The sequence below is a fragment of the Phocoena phocoena genome, chromosome 16 (assembly GCF_963924675.1).
Source record: "Phocoena phocoena chromosome 16, mPhoPho1.1, whole genome shotgun sequence".
Taxonomy (NCBI): domain Eukaryota; kingdom Metazoa; phylum Chordata; class Mammalia; order Artiodactyla; family Phocoenidae; genus Phocoena; species Phocoena phocoena.
Window position 1 is genome coordinate 63,554,359 of NC_089234.1, and position 18,877 is coordinate 63,573,235.

Sequence of the window (18,877 nt, forward strand, 5' to 3'; positions counted from 1 at the left end):
CGGGAAGATCCCACATGCTGCGGAGTGTCTGGGCCCGTGAGCCATGGCCGCTGAGCCTGCGCGTCCGGAGCCTATGCTCCGCAATGGGAGAGGCCGCGGCGGTGAGAGGCCCGCGTACCGCCAAAAAAAAAAAAGATTAGAGGCTAGATCAGGAGGAAACAGCTAAAAAGGATTTGAGGGGGTAGAGGGGGAAACGATGGAAAAGATTTTTAAAATGGACAGTACCTTCTGAATCATTAACTATCCCCAGTGTGATCACTGTACTGCAGTTAAGGAGAGGCACGCTGAAGAATTTATAGGTAAAATGTCACATGATCCAGCAAAAAAATATATATATATTGATGGACAATGTGTTATTCCTTCAACTTTTCTGTAGGTTTGATTTTTTCAAATAAAATTTACAGAACAATTAATCAAATTAAAATAAACATATTAGCTATATATCCTGATTTCCATAGCAATTCATTATCAACACTATTCAAGGCTGGCCTGATGATTTCAGAAAGTACAGTTTCCCTTATATACCCAGATGTCACTATAATAATTTCTACACTTCAGACCTAACTGACTAAATAAAGTTAGGCCATGAAATGCATTAATTCAATCATTCATTAAACCAACATGTATTGACTTGTAGGTACAAGACATTACATTAAGAGTGCAGAACACAAAGTTGAATGCTGCTCTAAGCTTAAGAGGTTTACAATCTAGTTTACCAAATAATAAAAGCAACTAAAAATCTAAACACATCAATATTCTATAAAGGATTTTATTTTATATTAACAACCATAACAAAAACAATCATGATGACGATAGCTATCATTTATTGAACATCCACTCTGGTTTAAAGGTAATGAAAATAGGGCTTCCCTGGTGGCTCAGTGGTTAAGAACCCACCTGCCAATGCAGGGGACACGGGTTCAAGCCCTGATCTCAAAAGCTCCCATGTGCCACAGAGCAACTAAGCCCATGTACCACAACTACTGAGCCTGCACTCTAGAGCCCGTGAGCCACAACTACTGAGCCCACATGCCACAACTACTGAAGTCCACATGCCTAGAGACCATGCTCTGCAACAAGAAAAGCCACCTCAATGAGAAGCCTGTGCACCACAAGGAAGAGCCCCGCTCGCCGCAACTAGAGAAAGCCCACACGCAGCAACGAAGACCCAACACAGCCATAAATTAATTAATTTATTAATAATAATAAAGAAAAAAGTAATCCAAAAAAAAATGAAAATAGCTCTCAGATAGTTCAATTAAATTTCCCTCAGTCCGGCACTTTCCTTTGGGCACTGCTGATACCACAAAAATACACATGGTTTAAATTTTAAAACTAAAAGTAATCAAAAGCCCTAAATACCTATGATATCAAAATTAAATACTCGGGGACTTCCCTAGTGGTCCAGTGGTTAAGACTCCGTACTTCCAATGCAAGGGGCACAGGTTAGATCCCTGTTCAGGAAACTAAGATCCCACATGCCAAGTGGCAAAAGAAAAAATTAAGTACTCAGAAAATTTCAGATTTGTGTTTTCTATTTTCAGAGAAGTTATGTCTAAAATAATATTAAACTTACTTCAAGAAGTGGAATACACAGTTATTAGATTTTTTTCCCCTTTCTAAAGTAGAATAATACACAAGATATTAAGTAAAAACATTTTTTTCTAAGAAAAAGATACTTTCAGATATCTAAGATAAATTTTGTGATAATTTACTGAGAACTTTCTTATGTGATTCTTATCTGGAAGAAATCATGCTTAAGGTACAGAACTTGCAAACGTCACTATAACTTATATCCTGTTTCAAATATGTTCATCCTAGTCCTTTGCAGCTGAGTCCTATAATTGAAACTAACCATCAGCTGTGAGATTATTTTTCATAGTGATGATATTCTACTCTTTATTATAGAATTATTGATTCTATAAAATATATACATGTAAATAAAACAGGAAAGAGAGAAATTTAATATATTCAAGGTTTAAAGATTCCTTTCTGATAATTCTTATTAGAAAAAGCAGAAGTGACATTTTTAAAAGGAAAGAAAAGGCTTTTTGTAATACAGGTTTATATTTCTCAAATAAGGCAAGTGAATATATTGCTAAGAAAATACACATTTTCTTAAAGGCTCACTTAATATTTTTAGTAGGATAAATTATACCTTTAGATGTAATAACACCACTAATTGAGAAATTACTATATGTCAAGCTGTCCTAGGCAATGTAACATGTATTAAATAATTCACTTAAGTCTATAACAATCTTATGATCCTATGAGTGTGTATTTCTGTATACTATATTTAAAATTAAGCACGCAATATAATGCTTAAAATAAATAATTTAGTTACTTAAAAATAACTAAGTTGCTAAAATAAGTTTACTGTTTAACATCTGGTTCCCTAGAACCATGAAAAGAACCTATGCTTTAATCAAATTCATATATCATTAATTTTAAACATAGATAATAAAACTGTAACATCTCTTCCCTTAAAATTTTTCATGTGCAGAAAGTCCTGTTTTTAGCTCAAAAAATACTAAAGCAGTATTTAAAACTATGAAGCATCAGAACAAGTTAAAGAATGACATTGTAATCTTCATTCTCTTGAATAGGCCACTGTGGTGGATAAATCTTGCCATCACATCTTTTTTTTTTTTTTTTTTTCGGTACGCGGGCCTCTCACTGTTGTGGCCTCTCCCATTGCGGAGCACAGACTCAGCGGCCATGGCTCACGGGCCCAGCCGCTCCGCGGCATGTGGGATCTTCCCAGACCGGGGCACGAACCCATGTCCCCTGCATCGGCAGGCGGACTCTCAACCACTGCGCCACCAGGGAAGCCCCCATCACATCTTTTTTTTACCAAAGGTTTTTAAATGGTGTTTGATTGATTGATTGATTGATTTAGGCTACATTGGGTCTTCGTTGCTGTGCGTGGGCTTTCTCTAGTTGCAGCAAGCGGGGGCTACTCTTCGTTGCGGTGCATGGGCTTCTTACCGCGGTGGCTTCTCTTGTTGCAGAGCATGGGCTCTAGGCGCCCGGGCTTCAGTAGTTGTGGCACATTGGCTCAGTAGTTGTGACTCATGGGCTCTAGAGCGCAGGCTCAGTAGTTGTGGCACATGGGCTGTGCCACAGCATGTGGCATCTTCCCGACCCAGGGCTCGAACCCGTGTGCCCTGCATTGGCAGGTGGATTCTTAACCACTGCGCCACCAGGGAAGTTCCCTTGCCATTACATCTTTAAAAACATTTTTATGACACATTTTGAATATTGAAAGGCATTTCATTATAAAATTAATTATAACTTGAAAATGACTTAAGATACTAGTGAGATTTTAACAAAAATTTAACAGTTCTTACTTGGCTGTTTTTACCCATCTATTGATTTTTTTTTTTTGCGGTATGCTGGCCTTTCCCGCTGCGGCACACAGGCTCCGGATGCGCAGGCTCAGCGGCCATGGCTCACGGGCCCAGCCGCTCCGCAGCATGTGGGATCTTCCCGGACACAGGGCACGAACCCGTGTCCCCTGCATCGGCAGACGGACTCTCAACCACTGCGCCACCAGGGAAGCCCCAGGGAAGCCCCTGTCTATTGAGATGATATTCTAGCCAATAGATGGAGAGCTATACAATAAGCAAGGCAGACCTCAGAAAACAGTATGAATCTAGCACTATCAAAGCACAAACACATTATCAGATGAGCATAAGGATTCAAGACACAAAGCATATGTTCTTTTCTAAGCTAGGAAAAACTCAACAGACTTTTTTTGTAGCCTGAATGAAATTTTCTTCAAGCCTATTCACCCCACTTGGCTTCTATTCACTGATTCTCTGTTTGGGATCATTCCTAGAAATTACAAAATGGACATGAATTTTGAATCACTGGAAATGTTCGTGTTCCGATGATAAATGAATGATTTGACTGTATGTGAGCTAACTTAGTGAGAACTCAGCCCTGAGTCTGAGTTCTCAGCCTGAACTCAGTCTCATCGTCCCTGGTCAAAATGCTATGTTACAATTTCTGGGTATGCAAAACAGAAGCCCCATGTGTGCCTTTGAGCGTGTGAATAAACACTGATGGATAAGCACTGGTCTCTGATAGTTTTTGCCAGCTTATGACATGAGGAAAATAAGGACCATGTGTTGAATCATAAGGCTAAATTATTAAATTTTATGACCACCCTATATTCTGAGATTATCTTCTTCCAATGTATATGTTTGTGGGGGTTTTTTTATTGTTGTTATTGTTTTGTTTATAAAGTTGGTATCCCTTTGTGGATGCTCTCACCACTGTGAATCTCCCCTGCCTCGCCCCCCCGACACACAACTGCCCCCATGGTCTGTTATATTCAGAAGTCTGGGATTCTTTGCCTGGGACTATGTAAGACTATCAAGGGACTTCCCTGGCGGTCCAGTGGTTAAGACTCCATGCTTCCACTGCAGGGGGTGCAGTTTTGATCCCTGGTCAGGAATTAAGATCCGCATGCTGCATAGTGCAGCCAAAAAAAAGACTATCAAATGGCTTTTTTCCCCCCTGAACAACCATCAAGCTCAGTATAGAATGTCACTAAAATTTGTAACATGTTGCCGCTATAAGTCATGGAATGTTACTTTATAACTAGAGTTAAGAAAAGTTTATCATTTTACCAATGATTTCTTTAACTAACTGAAACAAAGTTGTAGATAAGTGTGCACAGAATAAAAATCTTTAGTAACCCTGTTACTTTCATTTCTTGTAGCTTAATGAGTTTTTAAGATAAACAGGGTAACTCAATTGTATCTAATTTGGTAGTTTTAAACCCTCACTAGTGTATGTAACAATTTACAAAAGAAGGGAATAGTTCTCAAAGATACCAAGTAAATTTCCCTAGGGGGTGTTTTCCCCGGTCTTGGCAAATTTTTTTTGTTTCTTTTTTTCCTTCAAAGTATATGCCACAATTTGTAATTTATTAATTTGTCTTTAATTTTTTTTGGCCTTTCCTCAGCAACATTTAATCTCCTTGAGGGCTGAAATCACTTTGGTCTTACACACCATTGTAGCCCAGCATTCAGTATTGGCTAAAAAAGTATTTATCGAATGTTAATAATACTGTTGTTCAAGAAACAACACATATTGAGCATTAACTGTGTGCCAGGCCATGAAGGTACTAAATATTTTGAATATCACTGTCATGTAAATCAAGACCACATATGAATGTGATTCATTTATGATTTGATTCTCCTTTTAAAACATTTCTAAAAGACTTACCACTATAGCTACACGCCAGTGTCTTGTCCTTCTCTCCTAGTGAAATATGTCTTATTTACCCCATCCCACCCCCTGTTCCCCCCAACAACCACTCATTCTACTTTTATCAGCATCATCAAGGAAGGAAGGAAACAGTGATGAACAGAGCTGCCGGCATAGAAGCTAGCAGGAAGATCACTTAGTTTTCTTTTTCATTTCTAAATCATTTGTAGACAGTGTCCTGGTTTAATATACACTGACATTTCTTTATATTTGTTCACCCAGTTCTTCCAAATAATACTTTGAAGATATTTTATAATCAAATAGCTAGAAAATGTTCCTTACCAGATAAGAAATTACAGAATGTATAAATGCAGTTCATTCTCAGGGATACCCACACTTTTTATTTTGACATGATTTTAGATTTTCAGGTAAGTTGCAAAAATAGTATAGAGTTCTTATATAAACTTCACCCAACCCTGTCCAGTGTCCAGTGTTACTTTCTTACATAATCATGATTCTGGTACCATTTTTGACCCTACCATACTGCCCCTGTGGTCAGTAGTGATGCTGAATATATGTTTGGTTTGCCCTTCAGGTCCCCACTCCATCTTCTACACCCTCTTACATGACACAGGAGGCGGAACAAGATATATTTCATCATCAGTAGGCTCCCTTTTTCCTTTTGGCTTCTGATTGGGATCAACCAATGAAAGCAGCAGGAAACTGGATGGCAAAGTATTTATTTCCATACCCACCTCCCCATGACTTTCACTTCAAGAAAGATCCCATTATCAAAGGCCACACAAAAGCCCCTGCCCCTTCAGGCCTAGGAATGGCAATATCTCTCTGCTGTCATTAGTCCCGGGATGCTTTGTCATCCCTAGATTTAGATTTTTATGAACCCTGCCCACACCTTTTAAACAATCCCTTTATTAAATTCTCCCCAGTACTCCCAACTGACTGCGTAATCTGATTTTCTCTAGGGACAGGGAGTGACAACCTAACTGAAGTGATATTACCTTAAAATTACTTTCTCCCACCCCAAAACACAAAATAGTGATTATTTACATAAATGTTTCTACCAAGAGGACCTCCAAACCATGCCACTCACAAGTACAAGTTCATGAATCAAGGCCTGAAATCATCTCATACCTTCACCTTATTCAACAGTCAAGCAAACAATTATAGCACAGCTAACATGCTGCCATCTATGAAGACAGATCAACTCCAGTGATCAACAAGAGCGCCTGAGCAGGAACCTGGTCCTTCAGCCCCAGTGGGGGCAGGAGTTTGTGCTGAGCACCCCCACCCTCACCCCCATCATTTGGTGCCCATTCTGGCCATTAGAGTGCTTTGGACAGAAACCGTCATTTCAGCTCGGGGAAAACGCTCTCTGTAGTCTGGGATTTGAGATCACTATGTATAGTTTTAAACTTCGAATTGTAATAGAATGCATACAGGTTTTTGATATAGATAATAGATTGTTTGATATAGATAATAGATTGTTTAAAGATGAGAGGTGTGAGACACACCAGGCAATTTCAGCCCCACAACTGGATTCAGTATTTAGTTAGCAGGTTCAGAGTAGGATGAGACAAGCTTCAATTCTATTCCCAATTTCCTTAGTCAGACTCTTCATTTATCCAACTACCTCCCAATAGATGAAGATGAAAATGAGTCAGGATACCTATACGTAGCAGCCACCCTGACAAAGAGCAAGGGACCTAGGAGATGTGAAGACTTAAGAGGCCAGAGTCAAAGGAAGAAGAGTAGAAGTCTGGCACAATGCCAAAAGCAAAGAAAGAATTATGAAAGGAAACCAAGGTGTAACCTGTAGATTCCCATGACTGATCCCCTGGGTAGCAGCCAGCTGGAATGTTAAGTTCTCACCCATAAAATCCTAAATGGGAAGTTTTACTTTTCCTCCACCCTTCCTCCCAAAAGTTGGATTTAGTTTTCTTAACATCTCCTTCAGGGCTATATAATATTCTACACTTGCTCTAACTATATTTTACACATATCAAGCTAAAATCTGAAAGTATTTTAGCATTTCTCCTGTGGAGCAGAGAAACAAAGCTTTCTTTGAAAAGGAACAAAAAAAAATTATGCCCAACAGAAAATTAAAGAAAACATTTAAAAATGCCAACATCAGAAAAAAATTTTTTTTTTCCTTTTAGAGCATTTCTCTACTGTTGTACAACAACTGATAACTATAGACGAAGTGAGCAACAGTTTGGTTCTGCTTGCTGTGGCACCTGAATTTCAGCCATCCACAGGCACTTATTCCTTTTTAAAAGTCAGGGTCTATTGCCATGATTCAAAAAAGCAATACACAGTATATTTACTTCTGAAATTTATTTCAGGTGACAGGACACCCACAGACTAACAAAATAAACATAGAATTAAATAGTATTCCCAAAGTCCAATTCTACCTTGTAGGAAAGGCAGGTGATGATTTAGCTACCAAGATTAGTCCATGTTAGTTTGTCCATGCAGTCTCCATCCCTTTCTTCCATGCTGCTTTCCCACCCCACACCACCCCCACACACACAAATTTGAGAACCATTTATAACAGCAGGACTGAAACTATTTCTCACTTGAAGATTTTAAGACAAAACACCTGAGATGGTTACACCCAACACAGGAAGTGTAAAAAGAGATTGAGAAATATACTTAGGGATTTTAATGATATTCTTCTATAATTGGGGGAGGGGAAAGGATTAAAAGGGGGCAGGTGGATCAATATGCAGGAGAAAAACAGAGAAGGGTTTAATTTACCTTGAAAATAACCAGTATTCTATTTGTCCAGGCCCAGTGAGAATTTGTGCCAAGCAATCTCATTCATTTCACAGTGCCTGGCACATTGATGACTGTGTGGTAAATATTAAATAAATACTTGTTGGTTGATGAAAAATATACATGGCAATGCTGTATACACACAGGAAACAGAAACTTGAAGTGGTCAGACAAATTAGAAAGCAATGCAAGGTTTGGTTCTGCATGTCAATAGCATTTTCAAGGTACACAACTGGGGAAACAAATGAGGTTTTAAAATGTGCTATATCCATAGTTCAAACATGTTGTTCCTCTATGAGTGCCAAAACTTTATTTGCAGAAGAAAAGCTAAGATTAAGGTAAGATATTTTCAATTATATATACACAATATAATTTTAAATACCAGTCATTTTATTGTTTAATATGTCTTCTTGAATTAAAAATGTTGACTGCTCAGGATAGTTACATTCATAAGAGCAATATACCACTTGAAACCTTTAACACATAAGCACCTATTTGCTAAAGCTAGTCTTGAACTTTTAGTAATGTCATATGCTTTTAAATTAACCATTTAAAATACTATACAAAGCTCATAACACAGACTAATAGCTTATAACTGAATTAGGTAACTACTAAATACTCATTAGGCAAACTACTGAAAATAAAGAAAACATACACATTCCTACAGCTCCATGAATGCCCAAATTAAAGATGATATAATGAGAATTTGGGATTAAGCAATTGTAATTTGGCTGTAAAACCTCAATGGCTTACACATTTTAAGCTGAACTAGAACCTCTAAGCACCTTTTCCTTTGGAAAAATCACACATTTTAAAATAGTGTCTAATGGAAGGTCCATTAAAATCACAATGGATCATAGCTGTCAACTTTAAATAGTGTCTTTCTCCTTAAGAGCTGAAGTTTACACACTGGTGCAACACCACAAATGCAGATGCTACAAATGGAGCTACAAAAAAAGCCACAAATTTTATTCACAACACTTGCATATAAAGTTTTCTTTCTGCAGACTCGTGTGGAGTTGAAAATAAAGGATGCTAATATGCATATTATGCAACGTATCAAAAAAAAAGAGAGAGAGAGAGAGAAAGAGAGAGAAAACACTTTAGTTTGAGTGAAAATTCATTTATCTACTGAAAATCTGGGAGAATTTACATCTACTGTACTCCAAATTTACCCCTAAGTGACAGAAAAATACTATATGAAATGGAAAAATATTAAATATGAGTTAATCAATAGCTGATTACCTTTAAAACTTTGGGCTTCTTTTCCCTCTGGGGCCTCTTGTTTTCCTTTATAACCTAAAAAAAATCAAATTGCAAAATGAGCCTCCATATAAGAGAAAAAAAATTAGCTCCCACCTCCCCCCCAAAAAATTTTTGGCTATTCTCTATAAAACTACTTATACCATCTAAAATCATCAACATGTTTGCGAGACAGAACCTAAAGAGCTTATGTAAAATGTACACTTCAAAAGTCACTGAAAAAAAGCCTTGCATAAAGATGAAGTAGGGAAATACCCTTTTTTCCCCTTAAAGTCTGTCTTAATTAGCCTCTGCATTCTTCACAGCGAAGCCCACGAGGTAGCCATCTTGCTTGCTTCTGCAGAGGAAGCCTCTACAGTTGAACAGTTCTGCAAACTGCTTTTTGGTATTATTATCATGGTGTTTAAAGGCAGCCCTGGCCTGCCAGCACTGTAGACGTGCTGGGCATGCCTTTTGCAAAAACAGCCCCACAAAGAGTGCAGCCAATGGCAATGCAGAGCTTAGCAACTCCAAAGTGATCTTCTCTGCCTAGCCTTCCTAGACAAAGGATCTCCTGTGCGGCTCCGCTCTCACCACAGGACACAGGCAGCCACAAGCTGCGACATGGAGTTCGCTGCAGAGGATCTGGTCGCGCCGAAATCACAGGAGGCTTCAGCAAAAACAATGCACACAAATCCCCCAGGTCTCCACCATCGGATCGATGGCGGATTCTCCCTGATTAGTAACCTCTTGGCGGCTCCGAGGGCAGGTCTGCGCGGGGGGAGGGGTGCGCGGTCCTATCTTTAACGTACAGGAGATATAACTGAGCTGATGGGGGCATTTGGGCTTGCTGAAACTCTGGAAGGTATTGTGCATTTTTACTTTATAAGGCAAGGCTAAATATTGGCGATATTTAAGGCAGGGAGGTTATGTGAGGACAGTGTAGGCTCAGCTGTTGGGCTGCGTGTCTCATTCCTCAGGAACCACACCTCTCTGCTGCAGGCGCTTTGCCCAGAAACACAGCAATTTGATTTCTGTCAATAAATGTCCAATGATAAAGGCGGATTAAAAAAAATAATAAAGCCACTTAAAAGGGAAAGGACAGGATGAGGGCAAGGAGAGGTGGAGGAGTTTTCAAAATGCACTTGCCACTCTGAGTGGCTGGAGGTTTTAAAAAGATTTCTCTCTCTTGCTCTGGACATTTCTGATGACCTTCATTTCCCAAAGAAATCCATCCCTTCCAGAAGGCGGATTCATAACTTTGGGACAGAAGAAGCACCTCTGGCTCCTCTGCCTCCCAGGATCATCAACTGTCACTGAGCATCTCTCCGCAGAGCTGCCAAGCAAGTCCCCACGTGGAGCCTGTCTGTGCACGGGCTGATGGACAGACACAGCCACTCACTTCCCAGGGATTGGGAGCTGAGCCAGAGGTGGAACAAGCAACCAGCCACACTCAACACACCTGAATTGCCCCCATGCCCAGTGGGTGGTAAGCACTGGGAGAGCTGGGCACCACAGTTAGAACTTGCCAGACCCTGGGAATGACAGAGCCAGAGGAGTTTAGCCCCTCCCTTCAGCTTCCTGGACATGGAACAGGGGCAGTAGACGAAGAACCAGGACAGCTGTTTGAGCTGGCAGGTCTCAAGGTCACTGCCAAAATGCAGTGCAGAGGCCAGTCACAGTCCCATCACAGCCACCTTGACAGCTGCACAGATCTTGGGAAGACAGCCTCAGCTCCATCTTCACAGGGCCAAAGTTTCAGCAGCACATTTGGGGGATTGGCAGGAGGGCCTCACTGGCTGCTCAGCCAAAGATTGGTTTTCCACTTGCAGTTGGATTCAGAACAGATTCCCACAACCAGAAATCGGGAACAGAGAGAGGGCCGGAAAGCCTGTATTTCATCACCCTTGATTCCTAGCCTTTCAGTCTGCCACAAAAGCACGCTTTTCTTGTTGGAATGGGAAGTCCAACATGCATTGTTTCCCCACTTTAAACTACCTCTCCCCCACCCACCCACTTTCAAAATTTTTAACAAATGTAAGCAGCAAGCAAAACCAGTGGATTTTGACCTAACCACGTCCACCACGGCAACATGAAGCACACTGAGCCCACGCTAAGAAGCTCTCTGTGGGGAATGAAGCAACCGTGAAATGAATGGGTAGGAAAATAGGACCAAATACAAGATTTGAAAATGAGTGCTAAACCTTCTAACCCTACATTTCTTTCTCTTTGGAGATTTTTGTGTGTGTAGTAAAACATACATAACATAAAATTTTCCATTTTAACCATTTTAAAGTGTACAATTTAGTAGCATTAAGTATATCCACAATGTTGTGCAAGTATCACCACTTTACATTTCCAGAACTTTTTCATTATTCCAAACAGAAACTCTGTACTCATTAAACAGTAACTTCCCGCTCCCGTGCGCACTTCTGTTCTACTTTCCGAGTCTATAAATTTGCCTGCTCTAGGTACCTCATATAAGTAGTATCACACAATGTTTGTTCTTTTACGTCTGGCTTATTTCACTTAGCATAATGTTTTCAAGGTTCATCCATGTTGTAAGATGTATTAAGAATTTCATTCTTTTTTAAGGCTGAATAACAACATTTTGTTACCCATTCTTCTGTTGATACACTTTTGGGTCATTTCTCCCTTTTGACTATTGTGAATAATACTGCTATGAACATGGGTATACAGGTATCTATTTGAGTCCCTGCATTCAATTCATTTGAGTATATACCTGGGAGTAGAATTGCTGGGTCATATGACAACTCTGTTTAATTTTTTGAGGAACCACCAAACCATTTTCTGCAGCCAAACTATTTTTTACCATTTTACATTCCCATCAGCAATGCACACAAGGGTAGCCCTACATTTCTTAAAGTGTCTTCCATTTCAATTACAGGTTATGCCTCTCCCCTTGAATAGCCGAATGACATTTTTAAAAAGCATCAACATTTTCCCAGGTTGATTGTTCACAATTTAGTAAAATGGCCATGATATATTAAGATATAATTATAGGGGACTTCCCTGGCCGTTAAGCGGTTAAGACTCCGTGCTTCCAGTGCAGAGGATGCGGGTTTGATCCCTGGTTGGGGAACTATGATCCCATGTGCCGTGTGGCGAAAAAATAAAAAAGATATAATTATATATTTTAAATCATTTTATTACCTGTGTGATCCATATGTTTGCCTCAATAAAATAAAATCAGGATCAGAGTGTTAGGTCTACTGAATATCCACACTGGTGAGAGGTCCATTTTTTAAAGCCCCATGGACAGGCGTTTTCACTGTATGGGATACTCATGAAACCACACAACATCGCACTTGGCAACCTAAGCAAACATCGAAGGTCTATGTTTAGTGTTCTGTAAAATGAGTTAATAATAAAGCCAAAGCTCATCCCAGCTAAATGGGGGTTAATGGAAGTGACCAGAACTAACATTAACTCCAAATATCCAACTGATACTACACCATGAAGATCTATACTTGTTTGAACACAGAGTAGATTGGTAACATCAATTAGTTGTGACCATCTGTTCTAAATCCTATACCTAGCGATTTGTTCATCTCAGCTCAAGGCTTAGGTGACATGAACTTTGATGGAGAAAATAATCAGAAATTACTAGCAGAGAAAGTGGAGGTCGAGAGCCATTCCCATTATCCTTCTTTTTTTTTTTTTTTGCGGTATGCGGGCCTCTCACTGATGGGGCCTCTCCCTTTGCGGAGCACAGGCTCCGGACGCACGGGCCTAGCGGCCATGGCTCACGGGCCTATCTGCTCCGCGGCATGTGGGATCTTCCCAGACCGGGGCACGAACCCATGTCCCCTGCATCGGCAGGCGGACTCTCAACCACTGCGCCACCAGGGAAGCCCTCCATTGTCTTATTATTTAGGGCAAAATGCATACAACTAGATCCAGTTGAATGAATGACAAGTTGAGAAACTAAGACACATTGCGTTGTAGTCCAACCTATTCAGAACTTATTTTTGTCATTTAAATCTATTTGTTTTTCCCTACAAGGAACCATTATTAAGTTGCATGAGTTACTTAATTTTGTGTTAGGTTTTTTCAAATATTACAAAATGAGATCTATCTCTTTTCTCTTAAAAGTCACATGATTACAGAGCTAAAAAAAGAACATCAGAGAAAATTTAGGTCATAGATAAACTGAGGTCCAAAGAGGTAAAATTACTTAGCTCAGGTTACACAGCAAGTTAAAACCTGAACTTGAGCCTGAATCTAACCATTTACATTGCTCTCTCTATAATTCCTCTTCATTACTCAACAATAGAATTGGCAAATATCCCAAAATAACCTTAAAAGAACCATCTTCACACACAAAAAAAGGGACTTCCTTGGCGGTCCAGTGGTTAAGACTCCACGCTTCTACTGCAGGGGGCACGGGTTCAGTCCCTGGTCAGGAACTAAGATCCCACATGCCGTGTGATGCGGCCAAAAACAAAACAAAAACAAAAAATACTTCAAAACCACACCCTTAATTATAAAAATATTGAATCACTATGTTGTACACCTGAAACTAATATAATCCTGTAAATCAACAATACTTCCCAAAAAAGCCCCTCACATGCATCGTTTTTAGGCTACAACAACCACTCAAGAAGATTAGTATTTTTTTCCTAATATTTGTTTATTTATTTATTTGGCTGCACCGGGTCCTACTTGCGGCACGTGGGCGTTGCGGCATGTGGGATCTTTAGTTGCGGCATGTGGGATCTAGTTCCCTGACCAGGGATGGAACCCGAGCCTGGAGCGAGGAATCTTAGCCACTGGACCACAGGGAAGTCCAAAGATTAGTGGGTTTTTTTTTGCGGTACACGGGCCTCTCACTGCAGTGGCCTCTCCCGTTGCGGAGCACAGGCTCCGGACGCGCAGGCCCAGTGGCCATGGCTCACGGGCCCAGCCGCTCCGCGGCACGTGGCATCTTCCCGGACCAGGGCACGAACCCGCGTCCCCTGCATCGGCAGGCAGACTCTCAACCACTGCGCCACCAGGGAAGCCCCAGTATTTTTTAAATTAATTAATTAATATATATTTTTGGCTGTGTTGGGTCTTCGTTGCTTCGTGTGGGCTTTCTCTAGTTGCAGCGAGCGGGGGCTACTCTTTGTTGCGGTGTGCAGGCTTCTCATTGCAGTGGCTTCTCTTGTTGCAGAGCACAGGCTCTAGGCACACAGGCTTCAGTAGTTGTGGCTCGCAGGCTCTAGAGTGCCGGCTCAGTAGTTGTGGCACACGGATTTAGTTTCTCCGTGACATGTGGGATCTCGCTGGACCAAGGCTTGAACCCGTGCCCCCTTAATTGGCAGGCAGATTCTCAACCACTGCGCCACCAGGGAAGCCCTAGGTGTATTTTTTAAAAGATAGCATTGTGTACCCTCAGAGATAAATTTATGAATAATTTCAAAATCCTACTTCTCTTTCTAAACATAAGCAATTCTGCACCCACAAGAAACTAGACACACAAATACTGCCTAGGAGGAGTCTTCTTCTAAATTAATCTCGAGTTATTTACTATTCCTCAGAATTGATACCTGCGCAGCACAAAATCCTTCCAGTATAAGCCACACTCTCGCCTCCCATGAAATCCTCCTATATGTCTCCTCTTATTTACTGTTGGAGACATAGCTTTCGCTGTGATACTTGGTTAAGATATTCCAAGTACCACCTTTTTGTAAACTTCCAATCAATAAGAATAACAAAAAAAAAGGCGGTTCATACTTTAACAATTCTAATGGAGATCTTAAAGTTAGTTTAATTTTATGTCGTGTGAGACATAGGAACCTGAAAGGTTAACACAGGAGATCTCAGTTTTTAATCGTGAGTGATTTGAGTCGATCCCCTGGCACAGCCTTTCCCTGGCTTCCCTCCCCCACTTCCTTCCCTGAGGCTTATCTGCAGTAATGCTTTTTCCCTCTAAGGGGCCTGGTCTACCAAGTATCCAACTCCATTCTCTCTAGCAGTCCTGCTTACAGCTGGTAAAAATAACTGCTCTTCAATAGCAAGAACTAAGGAACAAGTAAGCAAGCAGTGATCTTCAGCAGCTGCCAGGTGAGAACAGTTGACAATGAGGTGAACCATAGATAATGCCAGAGACTAAATGGGGCTAAAATATCACCTCTCCCCAATTTCTTTTCAACAATTCGTAGTACTAACTTGAAACTGACAAGTCTACTCCCTCTATTACAGTCTAGATCCATAATTTGAACAGCGAAATCCAATAACAGCATCTATGGCTTTTTGTCAAAAACAAATCACAAAGGATGCTGCAATTTAGAAAATATTTCCCCTTTTGTGAATGATATATTGAATGCTTCTTATTATTCCTAGTCTGTCCTGTGTATTTTATAATTAATGTTATTCTTTTTTTTTTTTAAAGGAAGTTCTGTACCTTCGGGCTCCTTCTCTATGTTATTCATGCAAGAGAGCTGACTCTAGAGAGCATTGTACCCTCAGTTTTTTGTGTTTTATTTATTTATTATTTATTTTTGGCTGCATTGGGTCTTCGTTGCTGCACGCAGGCTTTCTCTCATTGCGGCGAGTGGGGGCTACTCTTCGTTGTGGTGCGCGGGCGTCTCATTGTGGTGGCTTCTCTTACTGCAGAGCATGGGCTCTAGGCGGCGGGCTCAGTAGTTGTGGCTCCCAGGCTCTAGAGCGCAGGCTCAGTCACTGTGGTACACAGGCTTAGTTGTTCCGCGGCATGTGGGATCTTCCCGGACCAGGGCTCGAACCCGTGTCCCCTGCAATGGCAGGCAGATTCTTAACCACTGCGCCACCAGGGAAGTCCAATACCCTCAGTTTTTGATCTAATAGCAAAATCCTAAAACTGTCTTGTTTCACTGAGAAGCTCAAAGCATTTACACACATAAAACTTCTTTCAGAGAAAGTTAGACCTACGTGTCACCTAAGTTTAGCAAAATCAAGCCAATTTGTTAATTCATGTTTTTACAATGAAATTCCCCCATTTAATAACCAAAAACTTAAAACAATAGTGTTGTTTTAAAACAAGTGTTGGGCACTTTCAATATGCAGACATGGTGCTGGGCTCCCCACTCCCCACTGGACCGTACCATCTCAGGAGAGACAGAAACAGATAATTATTATGAAGTAGTATAGAAAAGGGATGAGCCCAGAAATCTATGCAAGTCCAGAGAAGGCTTCCCAGAGGAACTGACATTTATTTCCACTGTAAGTAGGAGTTGGTTAAACATAGAGGGACAGAAGAAAAGTATGCGCCCCAGATGGAGGTAAAAACATATACAAGGACACTGGGAGCACTGTGACTATTGACAGTCACACTATAGGGAGAAATGCATATAAATAGATAGCTACAACATGGGCATTAATGCGGGTCATTGAGAATGCATATGAAGAGATGTAATCAGCCTTAATTCTCTACCATTCTGGTTTGAAATGTTTCTGTTCCATCCTTCAACTTTCCATAATTGGTCCTTTCAAAAGACAACGATACCCCTGCTAAGTTGTTCATCACAAACAGCTACCTTTTCAAGAGAACTAAGGAGAGGTGACTGGTTTATCCTAGGTCTGAAACCTTTGTATTTTAGCTAGAAAAAACTCTCATGTAACTAAGTCTCCTAATATCAGAGTAAAGCAATATTTTGAGAATAAGTGTATGTAGGTTTTTGTTGAGATGAGATCAGTTACTCAGGAAGGGTTAACCTCTTTAGTTTTTGAACTAATTTACTCGAGTCCCACACAATCTATGGAGAAGCAAGATTTGCCTGCCAAGAAATGTTACTCTTTCAGCTGGGTAACTCTGGTTGTACTGGAGAGATGCTTCTGATGTTCGGAGAAAGGGATGCCCTTCTTTTGTTCATTCCAGAAATAGAACAGAGAACACCAGCTATATTCGAGGCACTGCCTAACACCTGTGGAATCTCTGACAATGAATAACTTTTCCATTGAGCTTAACTCAGGTAGAGAGAAAAAACAAAAAACTTGACATGAAGCCCACAATATTTATAATTATAGAATGCCTAAAATTAATTTTTTCTAAAGTCTGTTTGACTTTCTTGATATCCAAATACTTATTCAGTGGGTACATTAGCTCTTGTTTAAACTAAAATAAATAAACAGTCCTTGATATTCTTACTAGAGACTTTTTTTTTTGGCCGCAGATCATGTGGGATCTTAGTTCCCCAACCAGGGGTTGACCAGGGATGGGACCCGTGCCGCCTGCAGTGGAAGCATAGAGTCTTAACCACTGGACCTCCAGCGAAGTCCTAGAGACATTTCTTCTAACTTGAGATTACCATTTCATTGTCTGAGGGGATCATTTTGAGCTTTTGCACTGTAAAGCCCTTTAGGAATAACTTGTGGGATCAAGAGGAGATATATTTGTCGGAGCAAGAAAACAAAAAAGTTATTTTCCCCACAGTCCACCTTAGAAATCAACAAGTATGGAGCTCAAGGTTATACCCGTGTTAACTGTGCAGATTTGAATGAAAAACTTGCCTATCTTTATCAGGAATGTTTTAGCCTAAACGATTATAATGGCGTTTCCATAGATACTCTTAATGACTAGTTAAGAAAATGCAATTTTCCCCCAAATCTGTTTGATTTACCTGAGTTCCAAACACTTATTCAAAGTGTACATTAGCTCTTGCTGTTTAAAATAAATGGTTCTTAATGTTTTTACTAGATATTTATAAACTGTGAATCGATATTTTCCTTGCTCATAACAACAGTTCTTTCATGCACATCATTTGAGAATAAGTCAAACTGCATTCACTGATGCTGTGATTGTGTCCAACTTCATGAATATATACCATATTTTTATAAGGCTACTTTTGCTAATCATCATCATAAATGAAACATTAGTGGGTTTGGGGAGGGGGTGGTGGGGATGAAGGACCACTATACCTAACAATTCTCTTAATCATAACTATGTATGTGATAAATGAAAATTAATTTAGATTTTTTGAAAAGAAAGTATTATTTCCTCATGGCTTGTCCACCTTAAGATGTTACATCAAACAATATCAAAATATGATCTTATACAAGATCAGTATGTCCTTGGTGGGATCCAAATCCCAATGATGCTTATTAACTATGGGACCCGGAGTAAGTTAACCCCCCATAGACTCAGTGAGGGACAAAGCTGACTTTAGGGTTAAATGCTGTAATGGCTATGAAAAAAGCTTCTGGTATGGCAGCTGACTTGCAGGTGGTTCCACTACAGCAACGGAGAATGATGGCTGTCACATGAACATGCACAAATAAACAAGCTATTAAGCAATTAAAACTCATTTAAGGGCTTCCCTGGTGGTGCAGTGGTTGAGAGTCCGCCTGCCGATGCAGGGGACATGGGTTCGTGCCCCGGTCTGGGAAGATCCCACATGCCGCGGAGCGGCTGGGCCCGTGAGCCATGGCCGCTGAGCCTGCGCGTCCGGAGCCTGTGCTCCGCAATGGGAGAGGCCACAACAGTGAGAGGCCCGCGTACCGCAAAAAAAAAAATAATAATAAAAAAAGAAAAGATTCTTTTTTCTTTTAATTTTTATTGAAGTATAGTTGACTTACAATGTTGTGTTAGTTTCTTTCTTTTTTTTTTTTGGCTGTGCCGTGTGGCATGTAAGATCTT

The 18,877-nt window shown here is 40.3% G+C and overlaps 1 protein-coding gene across 5 annotated transcripts in view; it reads right to left on the reverse strand.

The window, feature by feature from the left end:
- The window catches only part of TET1 (tet methylcytosine dioxygenase 1), a 126,528-nt gene that overhangs the window by 87,315 nt on the left and 20,336 nt on the right, over positions 1 to 18,877 (reverse strand). For 4 of the 5 annotated variants that reach the window (XM_065893854.1, XM_065893858.1, XM_065893857.1 and 1 more), the window contains exon 2: positions 9,262 to 9,315. The exons of the other annotated variant lie outside the window; for it this stretch is intronic. In XM_065893854.1, the coding sequence (XP_065749926.1) occupies positions 9,262 to 9,315 (54 nt within the window). The remainder of the gene's footprint in view (positions 1 to 9,261; positions 9,316 to 18,877) is intronic. 5 annotated transcript variants of the gene reach the window in all.